At 46.5% G+C, this 23705-nt stretch overlaps 1 protein-coding gene and 1 pseudogene across 2 annotated transcripts in view; both read right to left on the bottom strand.

Annotated features, from left to right (window-relative positions):
- Window positions 1-3359: 3359 nt before the first annotated feature.
- CA6 (carbonic anhydrase 6) overlaps window positions 3360-23705 on the bottom strand; it is a 36101-nt gene continuing 15755 nt past the window's right edge. Inside the window, exons 5-8 of one of the 2 annotated variants that reach the window (XM_035307619.3) lie at window positions 18222-18291; window positions 16337-16494; window positions 13093-13216; window positions 3360-3666 (exon numbers count right to left, since the gene is read on the bottom strand). In XM_035307619.3, coding sequence (XP_035163510.1) covers window positions 3575-3666; window positions 13093-13216; window positions 16337-16494; window positions 18222-18291 — 444 coding nt within the window. In that variant the 3' untranslated portion in view covers window positions 3360-3574. Of the gene's footprint in view, window positions 3667-8947; window positions 9390-13092; window positions 13217-16336; window positions 16495-18221; window positions 18292-23705 lie in introns of those variants that run through there. The other variant, XM_035307620.3, reaches the window with a different exon arrangement.
- Window positions 20173-20901, bottom strand: LOC100397031 (proteasome activator complex subunit 2 pseudogene; annotated as a pseudogene).

Genomic DNA, 23705 nt, shown 5'->3' with positions numbered 1-23705 from the left:
GTATCTCACTGTGGTTCTAATTTTCATTGCCTTAATAATTACTATTGAGATCGAGCCTTTTCACTAATTGATTGATCATTCCTGTTTCTCCTCCTGTAAATTGTCAATTTCTTCCTCCTTAAGATTTTTTCTCTTGGGTTGTTGTTTTCTTGTTAATTTTTAGGATTTCTTTAAATGCTAATTCATTCAGCAAATTTTCATGAGCATCTTATGTGCCAGATAGTCTTCTTAGGTGGTTGGGGTTTATTGAGAGAATGAAGACAAAAATCCCATCTTCCTGATGGAGCGAAATTACACTTCTTCATGGCAAATGACATATCCTTCTCCTTCTGCGGCCTGAGTTTCCGGAAGCAAATAGCATCCACTTATTTCGTGTTCACTGATGTTAACCTGCTCCATGTTTCCAGAGGTTTTCGGCCTGACCCATAGAATAGCATAGCCTAGCATAGAATAGAATAGAATAGAATAGCCGGGCACAGTGGCTCAAGCCTGTAATCCCAGCACTTTGGGAGGCCGAGGCGGGTGGATCACGAAGTCAAGAGATCAAGACCATCCTGGTCAACATGGTGAAACTCCATCTCTACTAAAAATACAAAAAATTAGCTGGGCATGGTGGCGCATGCCTGTAGTCCCAGCTACTCAGGAGGCTGAGGCAGGAGAATTGCCTGAACCCAGGAGGCGGAGGTTGCGGTGAGCCGAGATCACGCCATTGCACTCCAGCCTGGGTAACGAGCGAAATTCCATCTAAAAAAAAAAAAAGGAATAGAATAGAATGCAATATAGGGTAAAGATCCCATCAATCTCCAATCTAATGGTGTCAGAAACCAGTCATGATTGTTATCTGGGTCCATCATTTCATTGAGGTTGCAAAATTATTTCTTCTGAAGTTACTGGAATTCCTCTAAGAAGAACTCACCAACTGTGTAGGGTGGACCAGTGGCCACCCCAAAAGAATGTCCCCGCAGCACCTGTGAATGTGACCTTATTTGGAAAAAGGGGATCAGGTGGGGTGACTCATGCTTGTAATCCCAGTTCTTGGGAGGCCAAGGAGGGCAAACCACTTGAGCTCCTGAGTTCCACACCAGCCTGGACAATGTGATGAAACCCTTTCTCTATAAAAAAAATTGTTTTAATTAGCTGGGTGTGGTTGAGCATGCCTGTAGTCCCAGCCACTTGGAAGGCTGATTCTGGAGAATCACTTGAGCCCAGGAGTTTGTGAGATTGAGACTGCAGCAAGCTTCAATTGTGCAACTGTACTCCAGCTTGGGCAACAGAGGAAGTCCCCATGTTGAAAGAAAGAGAAAAAAAGTGAGAAAGCAGGAAAAGGAAGGAAGTAGGGAAGGGAAAGGAGGGGAGAAGGAAGAAAAAGGGAAGGAAGGAAAAAAGAAAAGAAGACGTATCTTTGCAGATGTAATCAAGTAAAGAATTTTGAGATAAACTCCTGGATTATCCAAATGGACCCCATGACAAATGATCTTATAAGGGAAAAGCAGAGGGACAAAGACACAGAGAAAAGGGGAAGCCCATGTGAGGCTGGAAGCAGAGCCTGGAGTGATGCAGCCACAAGCCAAGGAGTGCTCGCAACCACGAGAAGCTGGGAGAGGCAAGGAGGAAGCACCCCCCAACCCCACCCAGCATCTTTGAGGGGAGCTTGGTCCTGCCAACACCCTGATTTCAAATTTCTGGTGTCCAGAACTGTGAGAAAATAAATTTCTGATATTTTAAACCACGCAGTTTGTGGTCCTTTATTACAGGAGCCACAGGAAACTGATCCAACCATGAAATCTCTCAGCCACAGTGTGCACAGGCAAGATGGGACGTATACCTGACTCTTTTCTTCTATTTGCCAATTTACAGAAAAATAAATGGTTTCCTTAGCAACCTTCAAAATTACCAGTGAGTTTACTTTCATGTTTTTTGTTTGTTTTTTTTTTTTTTTGAGACGGAGTTTCGCTCTTGTTACACAGGCTGGAGTGCAATGGCGCGATCTCGGCTCACCGCAACCTCCGCCTCCTGGGTTCAGGCAATTCTGCCTCAGCCTCCTGAGTAGCTGGGATTATAGGCACGCACCACCATGCCCAGCTAATTTTTTGTATTTTTAGTAGAGACGGGGTTTCACCATGTTGACCAGGATGGTCTCGATCTCTTGACCTCGTGATCCACCCGCCTCGGCCTCCCAAAGTGCTGGGATTACAGGCTTGAGCCACCGCACCCGGCCTTTCACGTATTTTTTAATGAACTCATATTCTGTGTACTTAGTGCTTCAGTTCTCAGTCTACTGCAGTTACTGTTCTTTTTATTGTTCTTTTGGATGCTTAGGTTGACCCAGGAGCTCCTTCAAGATGGCCCCAGTGTCTCTTTGACATAAATCCAGTACTTAGATTTCTTGTTTTCTGGCCTAAAAAGATATCCCAGGTTCTTCCTATATATTCTTCTTTTTATTGGAGACAGGAGTCTTGCTCTGATGCACAGGCTGGTCTCGAACTCCTGGCCTTAAGTGATCCTCCCAATCCTGCCTTTCAAAGTGCTGGGATTACAGGAGTGAGCCACTGTGCACAGCCCATCTTCTTTTCTTTTTTTTTGAAATGGAGTCTCACTCTATTGCCCAGGCTGGAGTGCAGTGACATGATCTCAGCTCACTGCAACCTCTGCCTCCCATGTTCAAGTGATCCTCTTGCCTCAGTCCCCCTAGTAGCTAGGGCTACAGGCATGTGCCACCATGCCTGGCTAATTTTTGTATTTTAGAAAGGCTTGGAGTTTTGCCATGTTGGCCAGGCTCGTCTTGAACTCCTGACCTCAGGTGATCCACCCACCTCGACCTCCCAAAGTGCTGGGATTACAGGCGTGAGTTACCATACCTGGCCACCCAGCCCATCTTGTACATTCTTGTTTCACATCTGGAATCAGTCATTTCTCCAAAGTTCCCTGATTCCTCAAAGTGAAAAATGATATTTAGAAGCCACTATCTGGGCCAAGTGCAGTGGCTCATGCCTGTAATCCCAGTACTTTGGGAGGCCGAAGTGGGTGGATCACTTGAGGTCAGGAGTTCAAGACAGCCTCACCAACATGGCGAAACCCCATCTCTACTAAAAATACAAAAATCAGCCAGGTGTGGTGGTGCACACCTGTGATCCCAGCTACTCAGGAGGCCGAGGCAGGAGAAATTGCTTGATCCCGAAAGGCAGAGGTTGCAGTGAGCCAAGTTCGCCCCACTGCACTCCAGCCTGGGCAACACAGCAAAACTCCATCTTGAAAAAAATAAAAGGAGCCATTATCTGGTTACAAGGTGTGCATTGCTGAGAGCTTGTTGTTGTTGGTAGGACGTCTGATTGAACAGGCCTGGAAAACACATGCTTTTTAGAAAGAGAAAACGAGTTTATTGCCAGGTGTGGTTGTGCATACCTGTAGTCCCAGGTACTTGGAAGGCTGAGGCAGGAGAATTGCTTGAGCCCAGGAGTTCTGGGCTGTAGTCTGCTGTGCCAGGTGTTGGCACTAAGTCTGGCATCAATGTGGTGACCTCCCTGGAGCAGGGGACAACCTAAGGAGGAGTGAACCAGCCCAGGTCAGAAGTAGGTCAGGTCAAAACTCCTGTGCTGATCAGTAATGGGATTGTGCCTGTGAACAGCCACTGCACTCCAGCCAGGGCAGTATAGCAAGATCTGGTCCCTAAAAAAAAAAAAAAAGAATTTATAAATTCATACTGCTATTTCTAAATTTATGATTACAGGGCTTTTATCTAGCTTTAAAAATTTTTTTTTGAGACAGGGTCTTGCTTTGTCACCCAGGGTGGAGTGCAGTAATGCAACCACAGCTCATGGTAGCCATCACCTCCCAGGCTCAAGCAATCCTCCAACCTCAGCCTCCTGAGTAGCTGGGACCCAGGCATGGACTACCATGCCTGGATAAATTTTTATTTTTTATAGAGATGAGGTCTCACATGTTACCCAGGCTGGTCTTGAACTCCTGGGCTCCAGTGATCCTCCCGCCTCAGCCTCCCAAAGTGCTGGGATTAAAGGTGTTGGCCACAAAGCCCAGCCTAATTTTTAAATTCGGGTCTCTGTTTTTATGCTGAAAATCTTGTTGCTAAGGACATTAACATAATTATTTGTGCACATATAGTAGTAGAGGATAGTAATTGCATGCACACACACAATTTCAAAATAACAATACCAGTATCATTACTACGAAGATTCCTAAGCACTGTTTAAGATTCCTCGGTACTTCTTGTCCTTGGGATATACTGCACCAGGTAAGAAATGAAAAATCCTGTGTCTAAGATAACATGAAAAAGTCCTTCTGTGGCTGGGCGTGGTGGCTCACGCCTGTAATCCTAACACTTTGGGAGGCCAAGGCAGGCGGATCACTTGAGGTCAGGAGTTCGACACCAGCCTGACCAACATGGAGAAATCCCATCTCTAGTAATAATACAAAAACTAGCTGGGCATGGTGGCACATGCCTGTAATCCCAGCTACTCAGGAGGCTGAGGCACGAGAAAGGCTTGAACCCGGGAGGCGGAGGTTGCAGAGAGCCAAGATCGTGCCATTGCATTCCAGACTGGACAACAAGAGCGAAACTGTCTCCAGAAAAAAAAAAAAAAAAGTCCTTCTGTGTTTACGCCACTGCCCTATGTACAATTGTTCAATTGTGCTGCAATATTTTTATGTTGAAACATCAGTTGCATTTTATGTTTCAGGGATGCTTTTTTCCTTCCTTACTTAACGTTCCAAAGTTAAAACTAGCAAACAGGGTACATCCAGAAAACTCCATCTTCCCACCCTACCCTCAGCACACTTCCTCTTTTTAGGAAACCATTTTAATTTAGTTTTTGTTTCTTTTTCCCTTGTTTGTGCTTGGAAACATAAACAAAGACTTAACAATATTCATATTTCTAACTCTTCTTGTGCCATCTGTAAAATCACTTTTTTCAGGTTTAAAAATGTGGCCTAGAGGCCAAGGGCAATGGCTCTCTCCTGTAATCCCAGCACTTTGGGAGGCCAAGGCAGGCAGATCATCTGAGGTCAGGAGTTCGAAACTAGCCTGGCCAACATGGCTAAACCCCATTCCTACCAAAAATACAAACACTAGCCAGGGCGTTGGTGGCATACACCTGTAATCCCAGCTACTCAGAAGGCTGAGGTAGAAGAATCCCTTGAGCCTGGGAGGCAGAGGTTGCAGTAAGCTGAGATCACACTACTGCACTCCAGCCTGGGTGACAGAGCGAAACACCATCTCAAAAACAAACAAAAAAAATGTAGCCTAGAGATTGTTCCTTCTGCAGTTCTCCGTTGTATGAATAGCACTGGTTCAGGCAACCAATCCCCAGCTGATGGACATTTGCATTTTCTCCTGGATTTTGCCGTGAATAACAGCATGAATGGCTTTTTTGCAAGTCTCCATTAAGAATAGATTTTCAGGGGTGGGAGGGTTGGGTCCCTGGGCGCAGGTGGGGATAGTCCCATTTCCATCTTTATTCCCTTGTCTGCCTCCCCACGTGAAAGTAAGTGAGCTCCCTGGATGTGCCATCCACTCTGTGTCTCTAATTCATTATAGACACGCATATCTGGTAGAAAGAATGAGTCTCACCATGTCACTCCCCTGGTGAAACGCTGCAGTCACTGCCATCACCCACAGGGTAAAATCCAAAACCTTCTAGCGGCACGGAAGATACTAGTGATGGCCTGACCTCCCCTGTCCACACCCCTCCTTCCATGCCAGCATCCTTGAACTTGGTCCTCCGACCACGCCAAATTGCTTCCACTTCCCAGGTGTCTTCCCATCAGCACAGGCTACACTCTCAGCTTACAAAACCACCACCCTTCCCTGACTTGATTCCCCAGGTGAACTCTTTCTCAGCCTTCAAAACCCAGGACAAGCACCTGGATTTTAAATACAGGTATTCCCTCCACCATAGGGTGATAGGGTGGTTGTTTATTTCAGTGTCTGTCCTGCTCACCAGAGCTGAGCTGTAGGAGTGCGGGGTTGTCCTCACCCATCTCTGAACCCCCAGCACTTAGTGCTATGTCTGGCTCAGAGCAGGTGCCCAAGAAACCTTGTTGAGTTGTTGAGAAATTCTGAGTGTATGAGAAAATTATACTGTTTGCTAGGAAGAACGACAGCAAGGAAAACCTGGCCACCCCCCACCCCCTCCACCACCCCCACCCCCATCCTCCCACCTGCCAGGCTCCCCTTCCCCCACACCCTGCAGGGGAAAACTGCTTGGGGCATTCTAAAGTAGCAAGACAGCATATGTATATGATACACGAGTTAAAACAATCCTTTAAGCACGGGTTATGTGACCTGTCCCCAGGGCTCCCTTGTGGAGAATACTTTCTAGTTTGTCCGTGATCAGTGGTAAGCAGGCACCAGCTGCCCACCTAGTTTATCTTGGTTCTATGAGAAAACACAGAACACCTGTTTGATAATAATAATCACCTGTTCAGAGAGAATAACTATGTGGGGCAGCATCTGCTCGAGGCCCTCCGCCTGGAATTCTGTCAGCTACTGAGGCTCTCAGCTCGGAAGGCTGTTGGCCCCCGGATAGTCCCACTTTGCTGTTCTATCTGGGTGTCTGCTTCTTAAAGCCTTCAGCACCACCTGGGTGGGGGTCTCTACAGCCAAGTTGGTCATGGTTTTGAGTGAATGAAAGGGAGGTTTCCTATGATTAAAAGACTTGGGTTCAAATCCTGACTTTTTTTTTTGAGACAGAGTCTCGCTCTGTCACCCAGGCTGGAGTGCAGTGGTTGGATCTTGGCTCACTGCAACCTCTGCCTCCCAGGTTCAAGCGATTCTCCTGCCTCAGCCTCCCAAGTAGCTGGTACTATAGGCGTGTACCACCACACCCCACTAATTTTTTTTGTATTTTTGGTAGAGATGGGGTTTCACCATGTTGGCCAGGATGGTCTCGATCCCCTAATCTTGTGATCCGTGTGCCTCAGTCTCCCAAAGAGGGGTTACAGGCTGGGATTACAGGCATGAGCCACCTCGCCCAGCCCAATTCCTGGCTTTTCACCTGCCACCTAGGAGATCTTGGGCAAGTTGGCATCTTGGTTTGCTTTCTGTAAACTGGGATAATGCAAGCTCTCTGAGGGTGGCCCTCGGGGCTGAAGGCAGTCACTGTGGTGGAAGTGCTTAGGATATGATCAATAACGACATGGAAGAAAAAGGTGACAGAAGCAGAAGGAATTCAGAAGAGCCAGAGCGAGCTCAGTCAGAGGTGAGGAGGAAGCTATGGCGTGGGTAAGTAAGGGGCGTTGATTAAGGGAATGCATAAGTGACCAAGAAAAATAGTAGCAGCTGGGTGTGGTGGCTCATGCCCATAATCCCAGCACCCTGGGAGACCAAGGTAGGAAGATAACGTAACCCCAGGAGGTTGAGGCTGCTGTGAAGCTAGGATCACCACTGCACTTCAGTCTGGACAACAGAGTAAGACCCTGTCTCAAAAAAAAAATAAAAATAAAAAATAGGCCAGGCACGGTGGCTCACGCCTGTAATCCCAGCACTTTGGGAGGCTGAGGTGGGCAGATCACGAGGTCAAGAGATTGAGACCATCGCGGCCAACATGGCAGAACCTCGTCTCTGCTAATAGATACAAAAATTAGCTAGGCGTGGTGGTGTGAACCTGATCCCAGCTACTTGGGAGGCTAAGGCAGAAGAATCGCTTAAACCCAGGAAGTGAAGGTTGCAGTGAGCTGAGATCACACCACTGCACTCCAGCCTGGCAACAGAGCAAGACTCCGTCTCAAAAACCAAAAATAAAAATAATGGCCACTCTTCTGGGTACTTCTCAGTGTTATTTAATGAAGCCACAGCCCTGTGAGACAGGCCATGTTATCATCTGACATGACTCACGGGATGCCTGAACCTGGATCTGGTAACAAGGCCCAGGCACCATTTGACCAACGAGGGGGTTTGCAGTGAGGTCCCCTCTCCTCCCTCCCTCCCATCCTGGGAGCCCTTCTTCTTTCTCGTAGGAAGTAGAAAAGATCCTCTTTAAAGTTTCCTTTCTTGTTAAAGAATAAGTGTGCTAATAACTGTTTGTGAAGCCCTATCCTACGTAGCTGTTAGACCTGCCATGCTTATAGGCACGTAGTACATTCTATGTCCTTGTACTTTAACCAAGACACCTGTGCTGGACATGCTCACAGGCATGTCCCAGCTCTCCACTGCTTTTACCTGTTTAGAAAAGTTTTAAGTTGTTAGCCAATCGGGTTTTAGTTTAAATTGTGAGGTCTGGCTCCAGGCAACGGAGATCAAACATAGCAGTAAGTACGACCCCAAATGCGTAAGCGATAAACATGTCTGTTTTCCTTTGTTCATCGTACACTCGTGGCAAGATGGCCAGTGAGAGTACCCTTCCTGCAGTCCAGGAAGTAAAAATCGTGTTGCCGAGAGCTCCTTTGTCTCAGCACTGGTTTTCTTTGCGGCACTGAGCATCTGTTCCCAACATGTCTTCTCCTGTTTTTTCTTTGGCTCACAGTCACTCCTCCAAACTCCCCCACTGACCAATTCTCGATATAAGAATCTCTTTCCAGGCCCGGCGTGGTGACTCACGCCTATAATCCCAGCCCTTTGGGAGGCCGAGCCAGGAGGCTCACCTGAGATCAGGAGTTTGAGACCAGCCTGGCCAACATGTTGGAACCTTGTCTCTATTAAAAATACAAAAATCGGCTGGGCGTGATGGTGCACATCTGTAATCCCAACTACTCAGGAGGCTGAGGAAGGAGAATTGCTGAAATCCAGGAGGCAGAGGTTGCAGTAAGCAAGATTGCACTACTGCATTTCAGCCTAGACAAAAAAGTGAGACTGTCTCAAAAATAAAAAAACCTCTCTTTTTATTAATCTTAGTCTTGGAAAATCCCTCCCACCTTGATCTGTGTCCCCTCACCTGTGTGTGTGTGGGGGGGAGGGGGCAGGCAGGACAAAGAAGGGATATTGGAAAGACATTTTTAAATGACAAATTTCCAAAATTTTATTACATCCATTGCTAAAGGAAAGTTCAGGCTGGTTTATAATTTAGACAGGTCAACATGTATGATTCGATGGGAGAATAGTTAGGGTTCTATTTCCTTTAAATTTCTATTCCAGTCAGTTTCCACTGGTGATGTCTAACTCAGACCCCTTCTCATGCATGGGAGCCATCTCACTTCCTGTCCAGGATGATAGTTTCCCCTCTTTTAGTCAGAAACTCAACAGCTGCCCCAGAGGGAGCAGCGTGTTCCAGACACACATGATTTCTTAGACAGGGCAGGGTGTGGCTGCAGGGGACGGGCACCTCCTCCAGTTAGATCTGGCTTCAAGCTAGTTAATATTGGGTCTTTCCTCTGTTCCATGCTCTTCTTAAGTACTCAAGATCTTTCTCAATCTTATGCAGGTAAAACGAATTCAGAGCCTAGAGTATAGTCCATAAAAAGAAGAGTTAGTTGGAAATGGTTAAATCTTGTACAGTCCTCACAAAAACAGAGAATGGGGATGGCCAGACACCATATCAGCATCGTATTTTGGGGAAGTCTTTTGATTCCTTAGAATACTCTCCGCATGCCCACTGCATTGGCTTTAAGCATCTTCGCTGTGTTTGAACCCGGAGCCAAGCATGGCATGTTGAGGAGGGGTGCATTCTTGCACTTTGGTCTCTTCCGGGATGCCCAGTGCCCCTCACCTGAGGAGATATAGGTGTTTTCTAGTAAATACATTGCCAGACGTCCGTATTTGGACACTGTCTTGTTTTTGTAACTGACCTTGGTTTCTCAGGTCATTCCTTGTGGGTGGGTTAATCATATCAACCTCACTGGGGTACAGTTCTCTACAGAACAGTGAAATACCATGAGTCACACAGCTGGGTTGACCAGAGCCAATCACTGCTACATAGAAATCTGGACTGGCCAGGCGCAATGGCTCATGCCTGTAATTGCAGCATTTTGGGAGGCTGAAGTGGATGAATTGCTTGAGCTCAGGAGTTCAAGACTAGCCTGGGCCACATGGCCAAACCCCTTCTCTACCAAAAAAAAAAAAAAATACAAAAATTAGAGTGTGGTGGTACATGCTACTCCCAGATATTTGGGAGGCTGAGGTAGGAGGATTGCTCAAGCCCTAGAAGTCGTGGATGCAGTGAGCCAAGATAGTACCACTATGGTTCAATTCTCCAGCCTGAGTGAAAGAGTGAGACCCTATCTCAAAAAAAGAAAAAGGAAAAGGAAAAAAGTCTGAGGCCAGGCACGGTGGCTCATGCCTGTCATCCCAGCATTTTGGGAGGCCGAGTGGGTGGATCATCTTAGGTGGGGAGTTCAAGACCAGCCTGACCAACATGGTAAAACCCTGTTTCTACTAAAAAGACAAAATTAGCAGGGCATGGTGGTACATGCCTGAAATCCCAGCTAATCGGGAGGCTGAGGCTTGAATCCGGGAGGTGGAGGTTTCAGTGAGCCAAGATTGTGCCATTGCACTCCAGCCTGGGTAACGAGAGCAAAACTTCGTCTCAAAAAAAAAAATCCGGGCCTGAGAGAAGGTGGGCCAAGATGATGGCCAGTCCTCTATTTTATAATGAACAAAGGGAGGCCACAATTCAGGTTCCCTGAGGGTCGGGAAGCCCTCCGATGCTGTGCTGGGAGTTGAAGTAATAAATCCTAAACAGCAATTCTCAGTGGACCTCCAGGCAGATCGCAGCTTGGAGTACCTCAGTCTGGGGCAGGTACCTAGAACACCTGAGCTCCCTCGTGAGGAGATGCTGGAGTGACCCTCTAGTGGAAAAAGCATTTCAGATGTGGCATAGGGAAAGATATGCAGTCTGTTAGTGCCTATAGAATAGCCTAAAATTGCTTTCGGGATAGCAGGGCAAACATGGCAACATTTAGAACTAGGAGACAGGCCGGCGTGGTGGCTCATGCCTGTAATTCCAACACTTTGGGAGGCCAGGCAGTTGGATCACCTAAGGTCAGTAGTTAGAGACAAGCCTGGCCAGCATGGTTAAACCCCGTCTCTACTAAAAATACAACAGTTAGCCAGGCGTGGTGGAGTGTCCTGTAATCCCAGCACTTTGGGAGGCCAAGGCTAGCGAATCATGAGGTCAGGAGTTCAAGATCAGCCTAACATGGTGAAACCCCATCTCTACTAAAAATACAAAAATTAGGCCAGGCACGGTGGCTCATGCCCTGTAATCCCAGCACTTTGGGAGGCCAAGGCTAGCGGATCATGAGGTCAGGAGTTCAAGACCAGCTTGGCCAACATGGTGAAACCCTGTCTCTACTAAAAACAGAAAAAATTAGCTGGGGGTAGTGGCGGCCACCTGTAATCCCAGCTACTTGGGAGGCTGAGGCAGGAGAATTCCTTGAACTTGGAAGGCGGAGGCTGCAGTGAGCCAATGAGATTGTGCCACCGCACTCCCACCTAGGCGACAGAGCGAGACTTCGTCTCAAAAAATTAAAAAATTTTAAAAACTAGGAAAGAGACCCGTGAGTCTAAGCTCCCTTTGTTGAGCCTGCTTGCAATTGGACCTGTTGAAAATGACATCACCTTTGGAAGTGACAACACCTTTGCTGTTAATGTCATATACGATATAATACAGGGAATGATCACTGTAGCTGGTGTCTGTTTTTCCCCTCTGTTAGTATTGTATTGGAGGAGTCAGTTGATACAAGAGTAAACAGTAAATGAACCAGGAAGGAAAGATGGGGAGAAAATCACAAATAAACCTTATTGGAGTTGAGGATGGTAATTTAAGTTTTAAAAGGTACATATAAAGGTGAGGTAAGCCCAAACGAGGTGGCTCATGTCTATAATTCCAGCACTTTGGGAGGCTGAGGTGGGACGATTGCTTGAGGCCAGGAGTTTGAGACCAGCCTGAGCAACATAGTGAGATTTCATCTCTACAAAAAAATACAAAAAAAAAAATTAGCTGAGTGTGGTGGTGTGTGCCTGCAGTCCCCCTACTGGGAAGGCTGAGGTGGGAGGGTCACTTGAGCCTGGACGGTTGAGGCTGCAGTGAACTGTGATTGTGCCACTGAGCTCCAACCTGGTAACAGTGTGAGATCTCATCTCAAAAAGAAAGTGGGATAATACTGAGTAAACAATATTGATAGGAGACTGATTCTACTGTATTGGAAAATGTAAAAGTATCAGGAATGGTTAACAGAACAGTTTGTAAAGACAATGGTTTTGGGGACTGTGTACAGTTCACTACAACTTTACAGAAAGACAAAATGAAGAAGAGGAGGTTGTGAAATATTTACATTCTCGCCAACACAGAAATGAGGTGAGGCAAGGACACAGTTGGAGCCTCCAAGGAACTGAAGGATGCAGTGGAGGCTGGACTGCCCGCCTACTTCCAGCATGCTGGGGTCTGGGGCCTGCACCCCAGGCAGATGTGGTAAACTCTCTGTGGTCTAGTTAACTCCACCTTGAGAGAATGTATAGGAGGCATTCGGGGTGGGTTCATAACACAGACTAAGATCAAGATGTACAGGAAATAACCTGAGTGGGGTTAACAAGGTTAACTTGGCCGGGCACGGTGGCTCATGCCTGTAATCTCAGCACTTTGGGAAGCCAAGGTGGTTGGATCACTTGAGATCAGGAGTCCAAGACCAGCCTGGCCAACATGCCAAAACCCCACTGCTCTTTAAAAAATACAAAAATTAGACCGGCCTGGTGTCAGGTGTTCGTAATCCCAGCTACTGGGGAGGCTGAGGCAGGAGAATCACTTGAACCCGGGAGGCGGAGGTTGTAGTAGTGAGACAAGATTGTACCACTGCACTCCAGCCTGGGCGGCAGAGCTAGACTCTGTCTCCAAAAAAAAAAAGTAACTTGAACCTACGCTGTTATGCGAGCTTCTGGATGTTGCGGTCATCTTGCTTCTCCTATGGTATCTAGCCAAGACTAGGTAGGTGATAAATCACGTAGTTGTCTCTCGCATTCCTGCCTGGACTGGGAAGAAGTCATCACCCTCTGCCTGAGTCCTGTGCAGCTTGGCCCATCTGAGCCTCCTGCTACTGAAATGACTCTCCTTCCCTTACTATTGCCAGAAGAGATGGGTCCACCTAGAGGAAGGAGCAAAACAGGAGTTAACCAACTGCAGAATGTAAGCAACAGTCGATCCCACTCACCCTGGTTCGGGAGGTACACGAAATTGGATTCCACTACTCTGTGGTTCAGGGGCTGGGTCCTGCGGTAATCATTCTGGATGGTCTTGTTGTGGTGATCCAGTAAGGAATTCTCCAGCTTCCAAACCTGGGGCAATGTGAGTGCATTAGAGAGGGGAGAGGCACTGGGTAATTTAAAAGAAGTAACAATTGGCCAGGCACGTGGCTCACGCCTGTAATCCCAACACTTTGGGAGGCCAGGGCAGGCAGATGACTTGAGCAAAGGAGTTAGCCAACATGGAAAGACCCTTTCTCTACTAAAAATACAAAAATTAGCCGAGCACTGTGGCAAGCACCTGTAATCCCAGCTACTCAGGAGACTGAGGCAGGAGAATTGCTTGAACCCAGGAGGTAGAGGCTGCAGTGAGCCAATTTCATGTCACTGCACTCCAGCCTGGGAGACAGAGCAAAACTGTCTCAAAAAAAAAAAAAAAATTAACCACCAGGCTAGAGCTTGGATTTATATAACCCTGATAAAGCGACTGTAAGAAGATCTCAAGTCCAGGGAGGTTCTGGGTGCTGCTGAAGGGCATGACTTGGAACTCATCTCTCTGCATTCTTCCAGCAGGTATCTGCACACAATCTCCTTTCAGCTTTTTATATGAGTCTTTGTCCAATAGTACAAAGGAGAGAAAGAAGTAAGCAGAAATATATCAAGTGGCAAACTCAGTTTTTGTTTTTAAAAAAGGTCTGGTTTTTTTTGTTTGCTTTTGTTTTTTTTAGACAGTCTCGTTTTGTCGCCCAGGCTGGAGTGCAGTGGCGCAATCTCGGCTCACTGCAACCTCTGCTTCCCAGGTTCAAGTGATTCTCCTGCCTCAGCCTCCCAACTGGCTGGGACTACAGGTGCCCACCACCATGCCCAGCTAATTTTTATATTTTTAGTGGAGACGGAGTTTCACTGTGTTGGCCAAGCTGGTCTCAAATTCCTCAGGCCATCCGCCTGCCTCTGCCACCCATAGTGCTGGGATTACAGGCATGAGCCACCTCACCCAGCCTGAAAATGTCTGTATTTTGTCTATATCCTTGAAAGGCACTTTTGCTGCACATTCAATGCTATACTGGCTATTTATTTTCCTCAGCACTTTGGAATTATGTTTCCACTCCCTCTGACTTTCACTGTTGCTATGTTGAATCAACTCTCTGTCTAATAATACTCTGCATGACAATCTGTCTTTTCTCTCTGGCTGATTTTTAAATTGTTTCTTTGTCTTTGGTGGTTTCACTGTGATGGGTTTAGCGCAGGGAGTTGGGTATTCACACACGTGTATCTATACACGCCCAGAGAGAGAAACTAATTGGCATTCTTGAATATATGACTTGGTATCTCTTCCTGAAAATTGTCAGCCAATATTTTGTCAAATCATGCCTCTTCCCTGCTCTGCCTCTCTTCTTCTAGGATTTCGATTGGACATTTACTAGACCTTTCCACTATACTACGTCTCTTCACTTCTTTTTATAGCTCCATCTCTTTTTCTCTTTGTGCTGCATTCTAGATAATGTTATTGGCTTTCTCCAATTTACTAATTCTCTCTCAAACTGTATCTAACATGCTGTTAAATGCATTCATTGGGTTATTTATATATTTATTTATTTTGGAGACAGAGTCTCACCCTGTCGCCCAGGCTGGAGTGCAATGGCGTGATCTTAGCTCACTTCAACCTCCACCTCCCAGGTTCAAGTGATTTTCCTGCCTCGGCCTCCCGAGTAGCTGGGATTACAGGTGTGCCACCCAACACGCCCAGCTAATTTTTTGTATCTTTAGTAGAGACGGAGTTTCTCCATGTTGGCCAGGGTGGTATTGAACCCTTAACATCGTTATCTGCCTGCCTCAGCCTCCCAAAGTGCTGGGATTACAGGCATGAGCCACCATTTCTGGACAAATTTTTTTTTTTTTTTTTTAGACAGAGTTTACTCTGTCACCCTGGCTGGAGTGCAGTGGTGCAATCTCAGCTCACTGCAACCTCTACCTCCCGGGTTCAAGTGATTCTTCCACCTTAGCCACCCAAGTAGCTGGGATTACAGGTGCACACTACCACAACTAGCTAATATTTTGTACTTTTAGTAGAGAAGGGGTTCCACCATGTTGGCCAGGCTGATCTCAAACTCCTGGCCTCCCAAAGTGCTGGGATTATAGGTGTGATACACTGTGACAGGCCTGGATTGTTAACTTTTGATACTATTTTTCAATTTCTAGAAATTCTATTTGGGTTTTTTCCCAAGTCTGGCTGCCCATTTTAATATTTTTTCATTCTTATATTTAAACCTCTTTTTTTTATACATACCAAATCTTCTTATGTCATATTAATTGATAATTCCACTAACTGAAATCTTTGTAGGTCTGAATCTGCTGGTTCTCATTTACAATGTCTTTTTTTCTCAGATGTTTTGTGGGGTTTTTTCCTTAATTGAGCTAAGTTCAGGTAACTTTATTTGTGAAAATTCTTCTAGGTCTAGATTTAAGATCATTTTTCTGGAGATAATTGACCATTTGCTTTGTCAGGTGCCTGGGGACACTTCCAGCCTGATTGGCAACATTTTGGGGTGTGGGTGTCCTTGAGCAGGGGTCTTTTCCACCTTTTTCTAAAAAAATGAGAAGTTTAAGAAACGGAGATGGCCAGGTGCAGTGGCTCACACCTGTAATCCTAGCACTTTGGGAGGCTGACACAGGCAGATTGCTTGAACCTAGGAGTTCGAGACCTGTCTGGGCAACACAGTGAAACCCTGTCCCTACTAAAAATAGAAACTAGCCAGGCATGGTGATGCATGCCTGTAATCCCAGCTCGGGAGGCTGAGGCAGGAGAATTGCTTGAACCCAGGAGATAGAGGTTGCAGTGAGCTGAGATTGCACCACTTGAACCCGGGAGATAGAGGTTGCAGTGAGCTGAGATTGCACCACTTGAACCCGGGAGATAGAGGTTGCAGTGAGCTGAGATTGCACCACTTGAACCCGGGAGATAGAGGTTGCAGTGAGCTGAGATTGCACCACTGAGCTCCAGCTTGATGACAGAGTGAGATTCTGTCTCAAAAAAAAAAAAAAAAAAAAAAAAGGAAAGGAAAAAAGATGGTTGGGTAGGTGAGGCACAGTAGCCCTGCATGCAGAAAATGCCATAGGATCCCCAGTTGTTGACGTGAGCTGAGATTCTGGGAACAGTCTTATTAACCAGGCAGTCAAAGGGCAAGACTTTGGCAAAGCGACACCGTACACTACCTGCGTCCTGGAGAGCTTGACAAAATCGGCCAGCACAAACCAGTGGACGTTCTCGGTGCAGGGAGGAGTGGTGAGCGAGCCCTGGTAGCTGTAGTAGTACTGGAGGTTCTTGGGCAGCATGTCCTGAATGTCAAGGCCAGTCAGAGTTGTGCTTTGTCCTAACCAAAAAGACGGAAGGTAATAGAATGTCAGGGACCGCCGCCACCCCTCAGGAGGACAGCTCAGGCCCAGGCCTCGCCAGATTCAATCTCTTGAGTTCAGCAGAACATAGAAGCTGATGATCGGGAAACAATTTCCCAGTGTACTCCTCCCTGGAAGGGATTGAGAGGAGAGGCTTTGGGGATAGAGGCACTCAGACACCTCCTCCTGGCTGAGTGGTCTTGGCCGGGTGCTCACTCCGCGGCCATTTCCTCATCTGTAAAAAGGGAATAATCAGCAGAATTGTTATGAGGGAAGGGGGAATAATGTCTGGAAAGCAGCTGGCATTGAACTGGTACATAGGGAAGTACTCCCAAGTGTAACTGCCGTGGTCACCATTAGCATGGCTAGGCAGAGGATACATTTTATGATCAGCGAAAGAAAGAAATATGGCCCCCGGAGGCTTCTCGGTAAGTGCCCTCGAAGGAAGACCAAAATGTCTTGGTTTGGGCTCATTGAGCAGTGGGTGGGCAGCAGTTATAACTGCAGAATCAGGCCTGGCGCAGTGCCTCACACCTGTAATCCCAGCACTTTAGGAGGCTGAGGCAGGTGGATCACGAGGTCAGGAGTTCGAGACCAGCCTGACCAACATGGTGAGACCCAGTCTCTACTAAAAACACAAAAATTAGCTGGGCATGGTGGCAGGCGCCTGTAATCCCAGTTACTCGGGAGGCTGAGGCAGGAGAATTGCTTGAACCCAGGAGGTGGAGGTTGCAGTGAGCCAAGATTGAGCCACTGCACTCCTGTCTGGGTTCCAGAGTGAGACTCCATCAGGAAGGGAAGGGGAGGGGAGGGGAGGGGAGGGGAGGGGAGGGGAATAATAATTCTAATAATACCAGTTTAGCTGTCTATGGATTTCTGTCCCAACTGCATTCAGCTCTTTGGCTGCCGGCTCTGAGTTGGTCTGGGCTTTGCCAGGTGAGTTTGTGGAGGGGTGAAGATATAGAGGGTGTTTGCGTGGGAGTGTTGAGCGACCCTTGAGAGTGTTGGGGTGGGATAGCCTGTGGAATCTAAGCTGGGGGAGAAATGAAAGGACCAGGTGTCACCAGGAGTGAGACTGTGGAAGCCCCAGGGTCGGAGGACTCGGGTCAGGTGAGTTGCAGGAGGAGCCGGGTGCTGAAGTGAGAGGACTGAGAGGCTGGGAGGTGTGGCCAGAATGGGATGTGTGAGGTTGAGGATGCGGAGCTGATGTGGTTATAACTCAAGGTCTAGCGTTGACCCTGGGCAGGAGATTGCTCTCATAAGAAGGCTGCCTTCTGGAGGCAGAGCGGGTGGAAGAACACCCCCAGTGTCTGTATGTCCAAGTGGGATGACGAGCGGCTTCTCTCTTGACATTCACCTCAGCTTGGAACCAGGGTGAACATCTCTCTAGCGGCCAGGACTGTCACGGCCAGTTGGGAAAAGAGTCAACGAAGTGAGGCTATCCCTACTTAGTGGGACTCCCGCCAGAAGTTCCAGTCATGGGAATTGACACAGAATGTATGAGCAGGTTTCTCAGAGAAGTTTGCTGCCTAAGCCAACAGCAGGAATCACTGGAACAAGTGACCTTGCACAGGGAGGGGCGGACCCCTTGGCAGGCCCACTGGCCACCCTCCCCACCAGCACCAATCCCCTGCCCCGGGTCCACCCCACACTCACACTCTTGCTCATTCCCGTCCCTCCTGCAGCCGCAGTTGGCTTCCCTTACCTGGGTACTTGATGTCGGCCAGATGAGAAATGAAGCTGCTGTAGTAAGTGTTTTCAGGGTAATCCTTCACCTGCAGCAAAACACAGAGCACTGAGCATGAGTGAAGAGGAGGCCCCAGTCCACCATCTCTGCTAATCCTGCCCTTCAGCTTTCTAGCTGATTGGGCAGAGCCTAGAGAATAAGGAGAGGCAGCCTGTGCCCCTGCCATGTTCTGACGGAGACAATCTGAGTGTTCTTTGCTGCCAACTGCACAGGTTCATGCGTCTTTCCAGAAAGGCACTCTCTAAACTATTTTGGCAGCTTCCAGGGAACAAAGCTTCTCGGTCATTGGTGATGCCCTCAGAAATGGCCAATACTTACTCTAAAAAAATGTCCTCTGTGCGCTTGTTTTCTTTGTTGTTGTTTTTTGTTTTTGAGATGGAGTCTTGCTCTATTGCCCAAGCTGGAGTGCAATGGCACAATCTTGGCTTACTGCAACCTCTGCCTCCTGGGTTCAAGCAATTCTCCTGCCTCTGCCTCCTGAGTAGGTGGGATTCCAGGCACCTGCCACCATGCCCAGCTAATTTTTTTGTATTTTTAATAGAAATGGGGTTTCACTGTGTTGGCCAGGCTGGTCTCAAACTCCTGACCTCATAATCCACCGACTTTGGCCTCCCAAAGTGCTAGGATTACAGACATGAGCCACTGCGCCCAGCCTGTGTGCTTGTTTTGGGCAGTGTCAGCCACAGTCAGATTCTTTGTGATGAGGAGGGCTTCATCTTATGAGCTCCCTTTTTCATCCTGAGTACTTCCGACAGAGAGCCGGATGTCCGGGGCAAAACAACTACAATTCCCCCAACACTAGATCACTGTTTTCTGTGTGAGTATTGACTTTAAAAGTCAGAAAAGTTGCTTTGGGTGAAAAAGGTCTATTTTGAATGGCTATTTTCAGTCAAGTGGTGCTGATTCAAGTCTCTTTCGCTGTGTATAACTTTGGCTTTCTTGGCTTTATGACTGCATTTGCTATTTGTTTTCTGGATGTCTCGTGCCGTTTTTGTTCCGTTGGTCCACCTTTGCTGTCCTCTTTTGTGTTAAGCAAATACTTCTCATGTACCATTTAATCATTTTAATTATTTTCTTAGTAGTGGCTCGAGTGATTACCATATACAATTCAATCACAATCTCGGTCAGGTTAATATTAATTTCAGTAAAAGATAGCAACTTTGCTTCAAAAAAGCTGTTTCTTCCTCATCCTTTCTCCTATTTTTGTCATATGCATTACATCTACATATATTATAAGCCAGTGGTATATACAGTGGTATAGTCACTGCTTTCAATAATCTTAAGGGTTTTTAAAAAGAAATTAAAAGAAGAAAACGCACACCAAAAGAAGTATGTAGTCTTTTCCATTTTCCATTTCTAGTATGCTTCGCTTCTTTCTGTGGATCTGAGTTCCTGTCTGGTATCATTTTCTTTCAGCCAGAAGAATGTTCTTATATATGTCTTGCAAGATAGATCTGCTAACAGTTATGCTGGTTCTTGCATATCTGGGAATATCTTGGTTTCACCTTCAATTTTGAAGGGTAGTTTATTGGATAGCGTATTTGATTGACAGTCATTCCACTGTCTTCTGATGACTTGAAAAGTCAGCCATTAACTGCACTGTCATTCCCCTACATATAATAAATCCCTCTTCTCTTGCTGCTTTCAGCAGTTTGATTTTTGATGTATCTAGTCTTGGGGTTTATTTATAAGACTTGGTTTTCTTTAGTTTCTTGGATTGGTAATTTACGTTTTTCCTCATAGTTGAGGCTTTTGGGCCATTGTTTTGTTTTTTCCACTTTCTCTCCTCTCCTTCTGGGACTCCCCCATAACATATATGTTGCTATGCTTGATTTTGTCCCCATGAGTCTATAAGGCTGTTCATTTTTCTTTTTCATTTAGGTCATTTATCTTCCTTATAGTCCTGGGTTCAGTACATAGATGGCTTCTCTTCACCCTTTGGGTTGACAGTTTCCTCCAGGATGCTGTTGCTGATATGATAATGCTCAGCATAGAAGGCTCTCAGGTCCAGCACCACAGCCCTGAGCTCCCGATATGCTGCCTCATCACGCTCATGCACCAAGGCCTGGTAATCCATCCCATGAGTCTCCTTGGAGGCCTTGGCCACAGCATCGCCATGTTCTGAGAAGTACTTGAAAATGGTTGTCTGGAAAGCTTCCACTTTGGTCTTGACAGTATTCACCTTCTCTGGCAACTTCTCCTGGATTGCTACCCCAAAATCATTTTTATCTTCAATATTGAGGATCAGGTGCTGGATCCATGTGGTCACCAGAATGTATTTCTCTTTGAGAGTCCAGACTTCTGGCTTAACCAGGGCAAGCAGGGACAGGACCTTCTCATTCCCAGGGAGAAATCCACACGTAGGGACTTCTTTCTTCTCCTGCTTATCTGTTTCCATCTCATCTTCCTTGGGTGGAGGATCTGGGATGGGGATGTCCAGTGGGGCCTGGAGGGAAGTCAGGTCAGCCATACTGAGGGAGTCCTCTTGAAGAGCTGATTCAGGTATATGATTTTCTGTGGCAAGAATCTGTAGAGGAATTCCTCAGCCTCCTGGAAAAGATTCTGCCTGAAGACCTCCACCTGTTTGCGGGCCTTCCTGCTCAGGCACTCCCCACAAGGCTTGGCCATGCTGCTTCAGGTTGCTAGATCTCTGGTCTCTGTTCATTTTTCTTCTGTTTTTTTTTTTTTTCTCTGTTTTCAGATTGGATAATTTCATTGCTCTATCTTCAAATGCATTAATTCTTTTTCTCTTCTGCTGCCTCACATCTGCTTTGGGCTCATCTAGTGATTTTTTTCACTTTGTTTATTGTACTTTTCAACTCTAGACTTTCCATTTGGTGCATCTTTAAATTTCTTTTTCTCTACTGAAATTCCCTTTTTAGAGTCATTGTCATCATATTTTCCTTCAATTCTTTGAACATAGCTTCTTTTCATTCTTCAGACATTTATGATAGTTGTTTTATTTTTATTTTATTTTTCTCCCGGCCACAGCAATGACAGTTATTTTAAAGTCCTGTCTGCCTAATCACTCTGGTTCCACTCAGGTCAGTTTCTATTGATTGTTTTGAGGGGCTTTTTCCCCTCATTATGTATGGATTACATTTTCCTCTTTCTTTGCATGCTCAACTTTTTTTTTTTTTTTTTTTTTGAAATGAAGTCTCACTCTGTCACCCTGGCATTAAGTTGGCTCACTGTAGCCTCTGCCTCCTGGGTTCACATGATTCTCCTGCCTCAGCCTCCCAAGTAGCTGGGACTATAGGCACGTGCCTGGCTAATTTTTTTTATATTTTTAATGGAGATGGGGTTTCACCATGCTGGCCAATCTGATCTGAGACTCTTGACCTAAGGTGTCTACCTGCTTCAGCCTCCCAAAGTACTGGGATTAAGGTGTGAGCCACCGTGCCCAGCCTGCATGCCCAACTTTTATTGCCGCAAACTGGATGTTTTAGATAATATGTGGCAGCAAGTCCTGATTCTGATTTTTGTAATTGTCCTCCAGCATTCCATGTGTGTGTTTATTCAGTAACTTGCATGGACTTAGTCTGCAGGCTCTGTCTCCCAAGCAGTATGCAGCAGCTGATGTCTGCGCTCAGTTTTTAAATCTTATCTGTATTCTTTGGGCTGAATTCCTAGGAGCTACCTACGGTCAACATAGCTTTGTGGTCAGTAAAATGATTTGAGCAGAAGTTGTGCTCAGACCCCTTGAGCCCCTAGGACTCCTCCTGATGGATCTGTGTGTAGGTTTTGAAGCACATTCAAAGTTCAGCTAGTTCTCATGTTGGCTTCAGCTTTGACTTTTTATCAGACTCTGTTAGGGTGTTTATACAGCCCGTCTGTCTGTCTCTCCTTTCCAGGATCTTCCCCATTAAGTTTCTGACTTGTTTCTCACTCACAGTTCACTGTAACCGGGACTGCAACCTCAGACTCTCAGAGCTGCAAGTTTTTCCTGTTTGCTTTCTGTGTTTTCTGTCAAGCTTACCACTTTTACCAACGTTATTCCTGAGCCTGGTTTTCAACTTTCACCCCAAATCAAGTCAGCTCCCCTGCCCAGGCAGTGAAGCAGCTGGTTTTCCTGACCAGCTTTGCCTGATAAAACTAACTTGCTGACCAAGTTAGTGGGTGTGGATGGGAATATCCCCAGGAAAGATGTCTACAGACATTCATTACTCTTACCCAATTCTAGCCATTTTTCATGAATAAATGTCTCAATTTGCTGTTTGCCTGGGATCCATTTCCAGAGCATTGAAATGGTGGGTTTTTTTTTTTTATAATTTTATCTAATTTAATACTTGTTTTGGGGGGACTGGATTCCTGCCTATTCTAGTCACTTAGCTTGAAATCCCACCTTCTAGACTTTTTTTTTCAGACAGTGCTTCACTTTTGTTGCCCAGGCTAGAGTGCAATGGCACGATCTCAGCTCACTGCAACCCCTGTCTTCTGGGTTCAAGCAATTCTCCTGCCTCAGCCTCCTGAGTAGATGGGATTACAGGCAAGTGTGCCACTACTCTCTGCTAGTTTTGTATTTTTAGTAGAGACAGGGTTCTCCATGTTGATCAGGGTGCTTTGCCCACCTCGGCCTCCCAAAGTGCTGGGATTACAGGCATGAATCACCATGCCTAGCGTTTTTTTTTTTTTTTTTTTTGAGATGGAGTCCAGCTTTATTGCCCAGGCTGGAGTGCAGTGGTAGGATCTCAGCTCACTGCAGCCTACACCTCCCGGGTTCAAGTGATTCCTCTGTCTCAGCCTCCCAAGTACCTGGAATTACAGGCTCCTGCCACCATACCCAGCTAATTTGTGTATTTTTAGAAGAGATGGGGTTTTGTCATGTTGATCAGGCTAGTCTCAAACTCCTGACCAGAAAGGCAGAGGTGTTAGCTGGGTGCAGTGGCTCAGGCCTGTAATCCCAGCACTTTGGGAGGCTGAGGTGGGTGGATCACCTGAAGTCAGGAGTTCTCAACCAGCCTGGACAACATAGTGAAACTAAAATACAAAAATTAGCCGGGTGTGCTGGCAGGTGCCTGTAATCCCAGCTACTTGGGAGGCTGAGGCAGGAGAATCATTTGAATCAGGAAGGCGAAGGTTGCAGTGAGCCAAGACTGAACCATTGCACTCTAGTCTGGGCAACAAGAGTGAAATTCCATCTCAAAAAAAAAAATAGAGAAATGCAGAGATGTTGCCTTTGTCTGACTAGGTTGCAGGTTTCCCCTTGCCCTTCAGACCATCTGTGTCTAGTCAACCCCTCCATGATTCCAGCTCTTTTAAGTCAGCTTGCCCAAGTTAACCAAGGTCTGGAGATTGATGATGCAGAAGGAGCACAGTGACCATGAGCAGGAGCTGGAAGAAGAGGGTCAATCTTCATCCAGTCAATGTCTCTAAGAACTGTGAGCTCGGGAGAGGATGAAGAGTGATCAGAAAGAAGAATGTTCAACCAGACTTCACACC

This window comes from Callithrix jacchus, chromosome 7 (assembly GCF_049354715.1).
Source record: "Callithrix jacchus isolate 240 chromosome 7, calJac240_pri, whole genome shotgun sequence".
Taxonomy (NCBI): Eukaryota; Metazoa; Chordata; class Mammalia; order Primates; family Cebidae; genus Callithrix; species Callithrix jacchus.
This window is presented reverse-complemented; position numbering and strand designations above follow the sequence as displayed.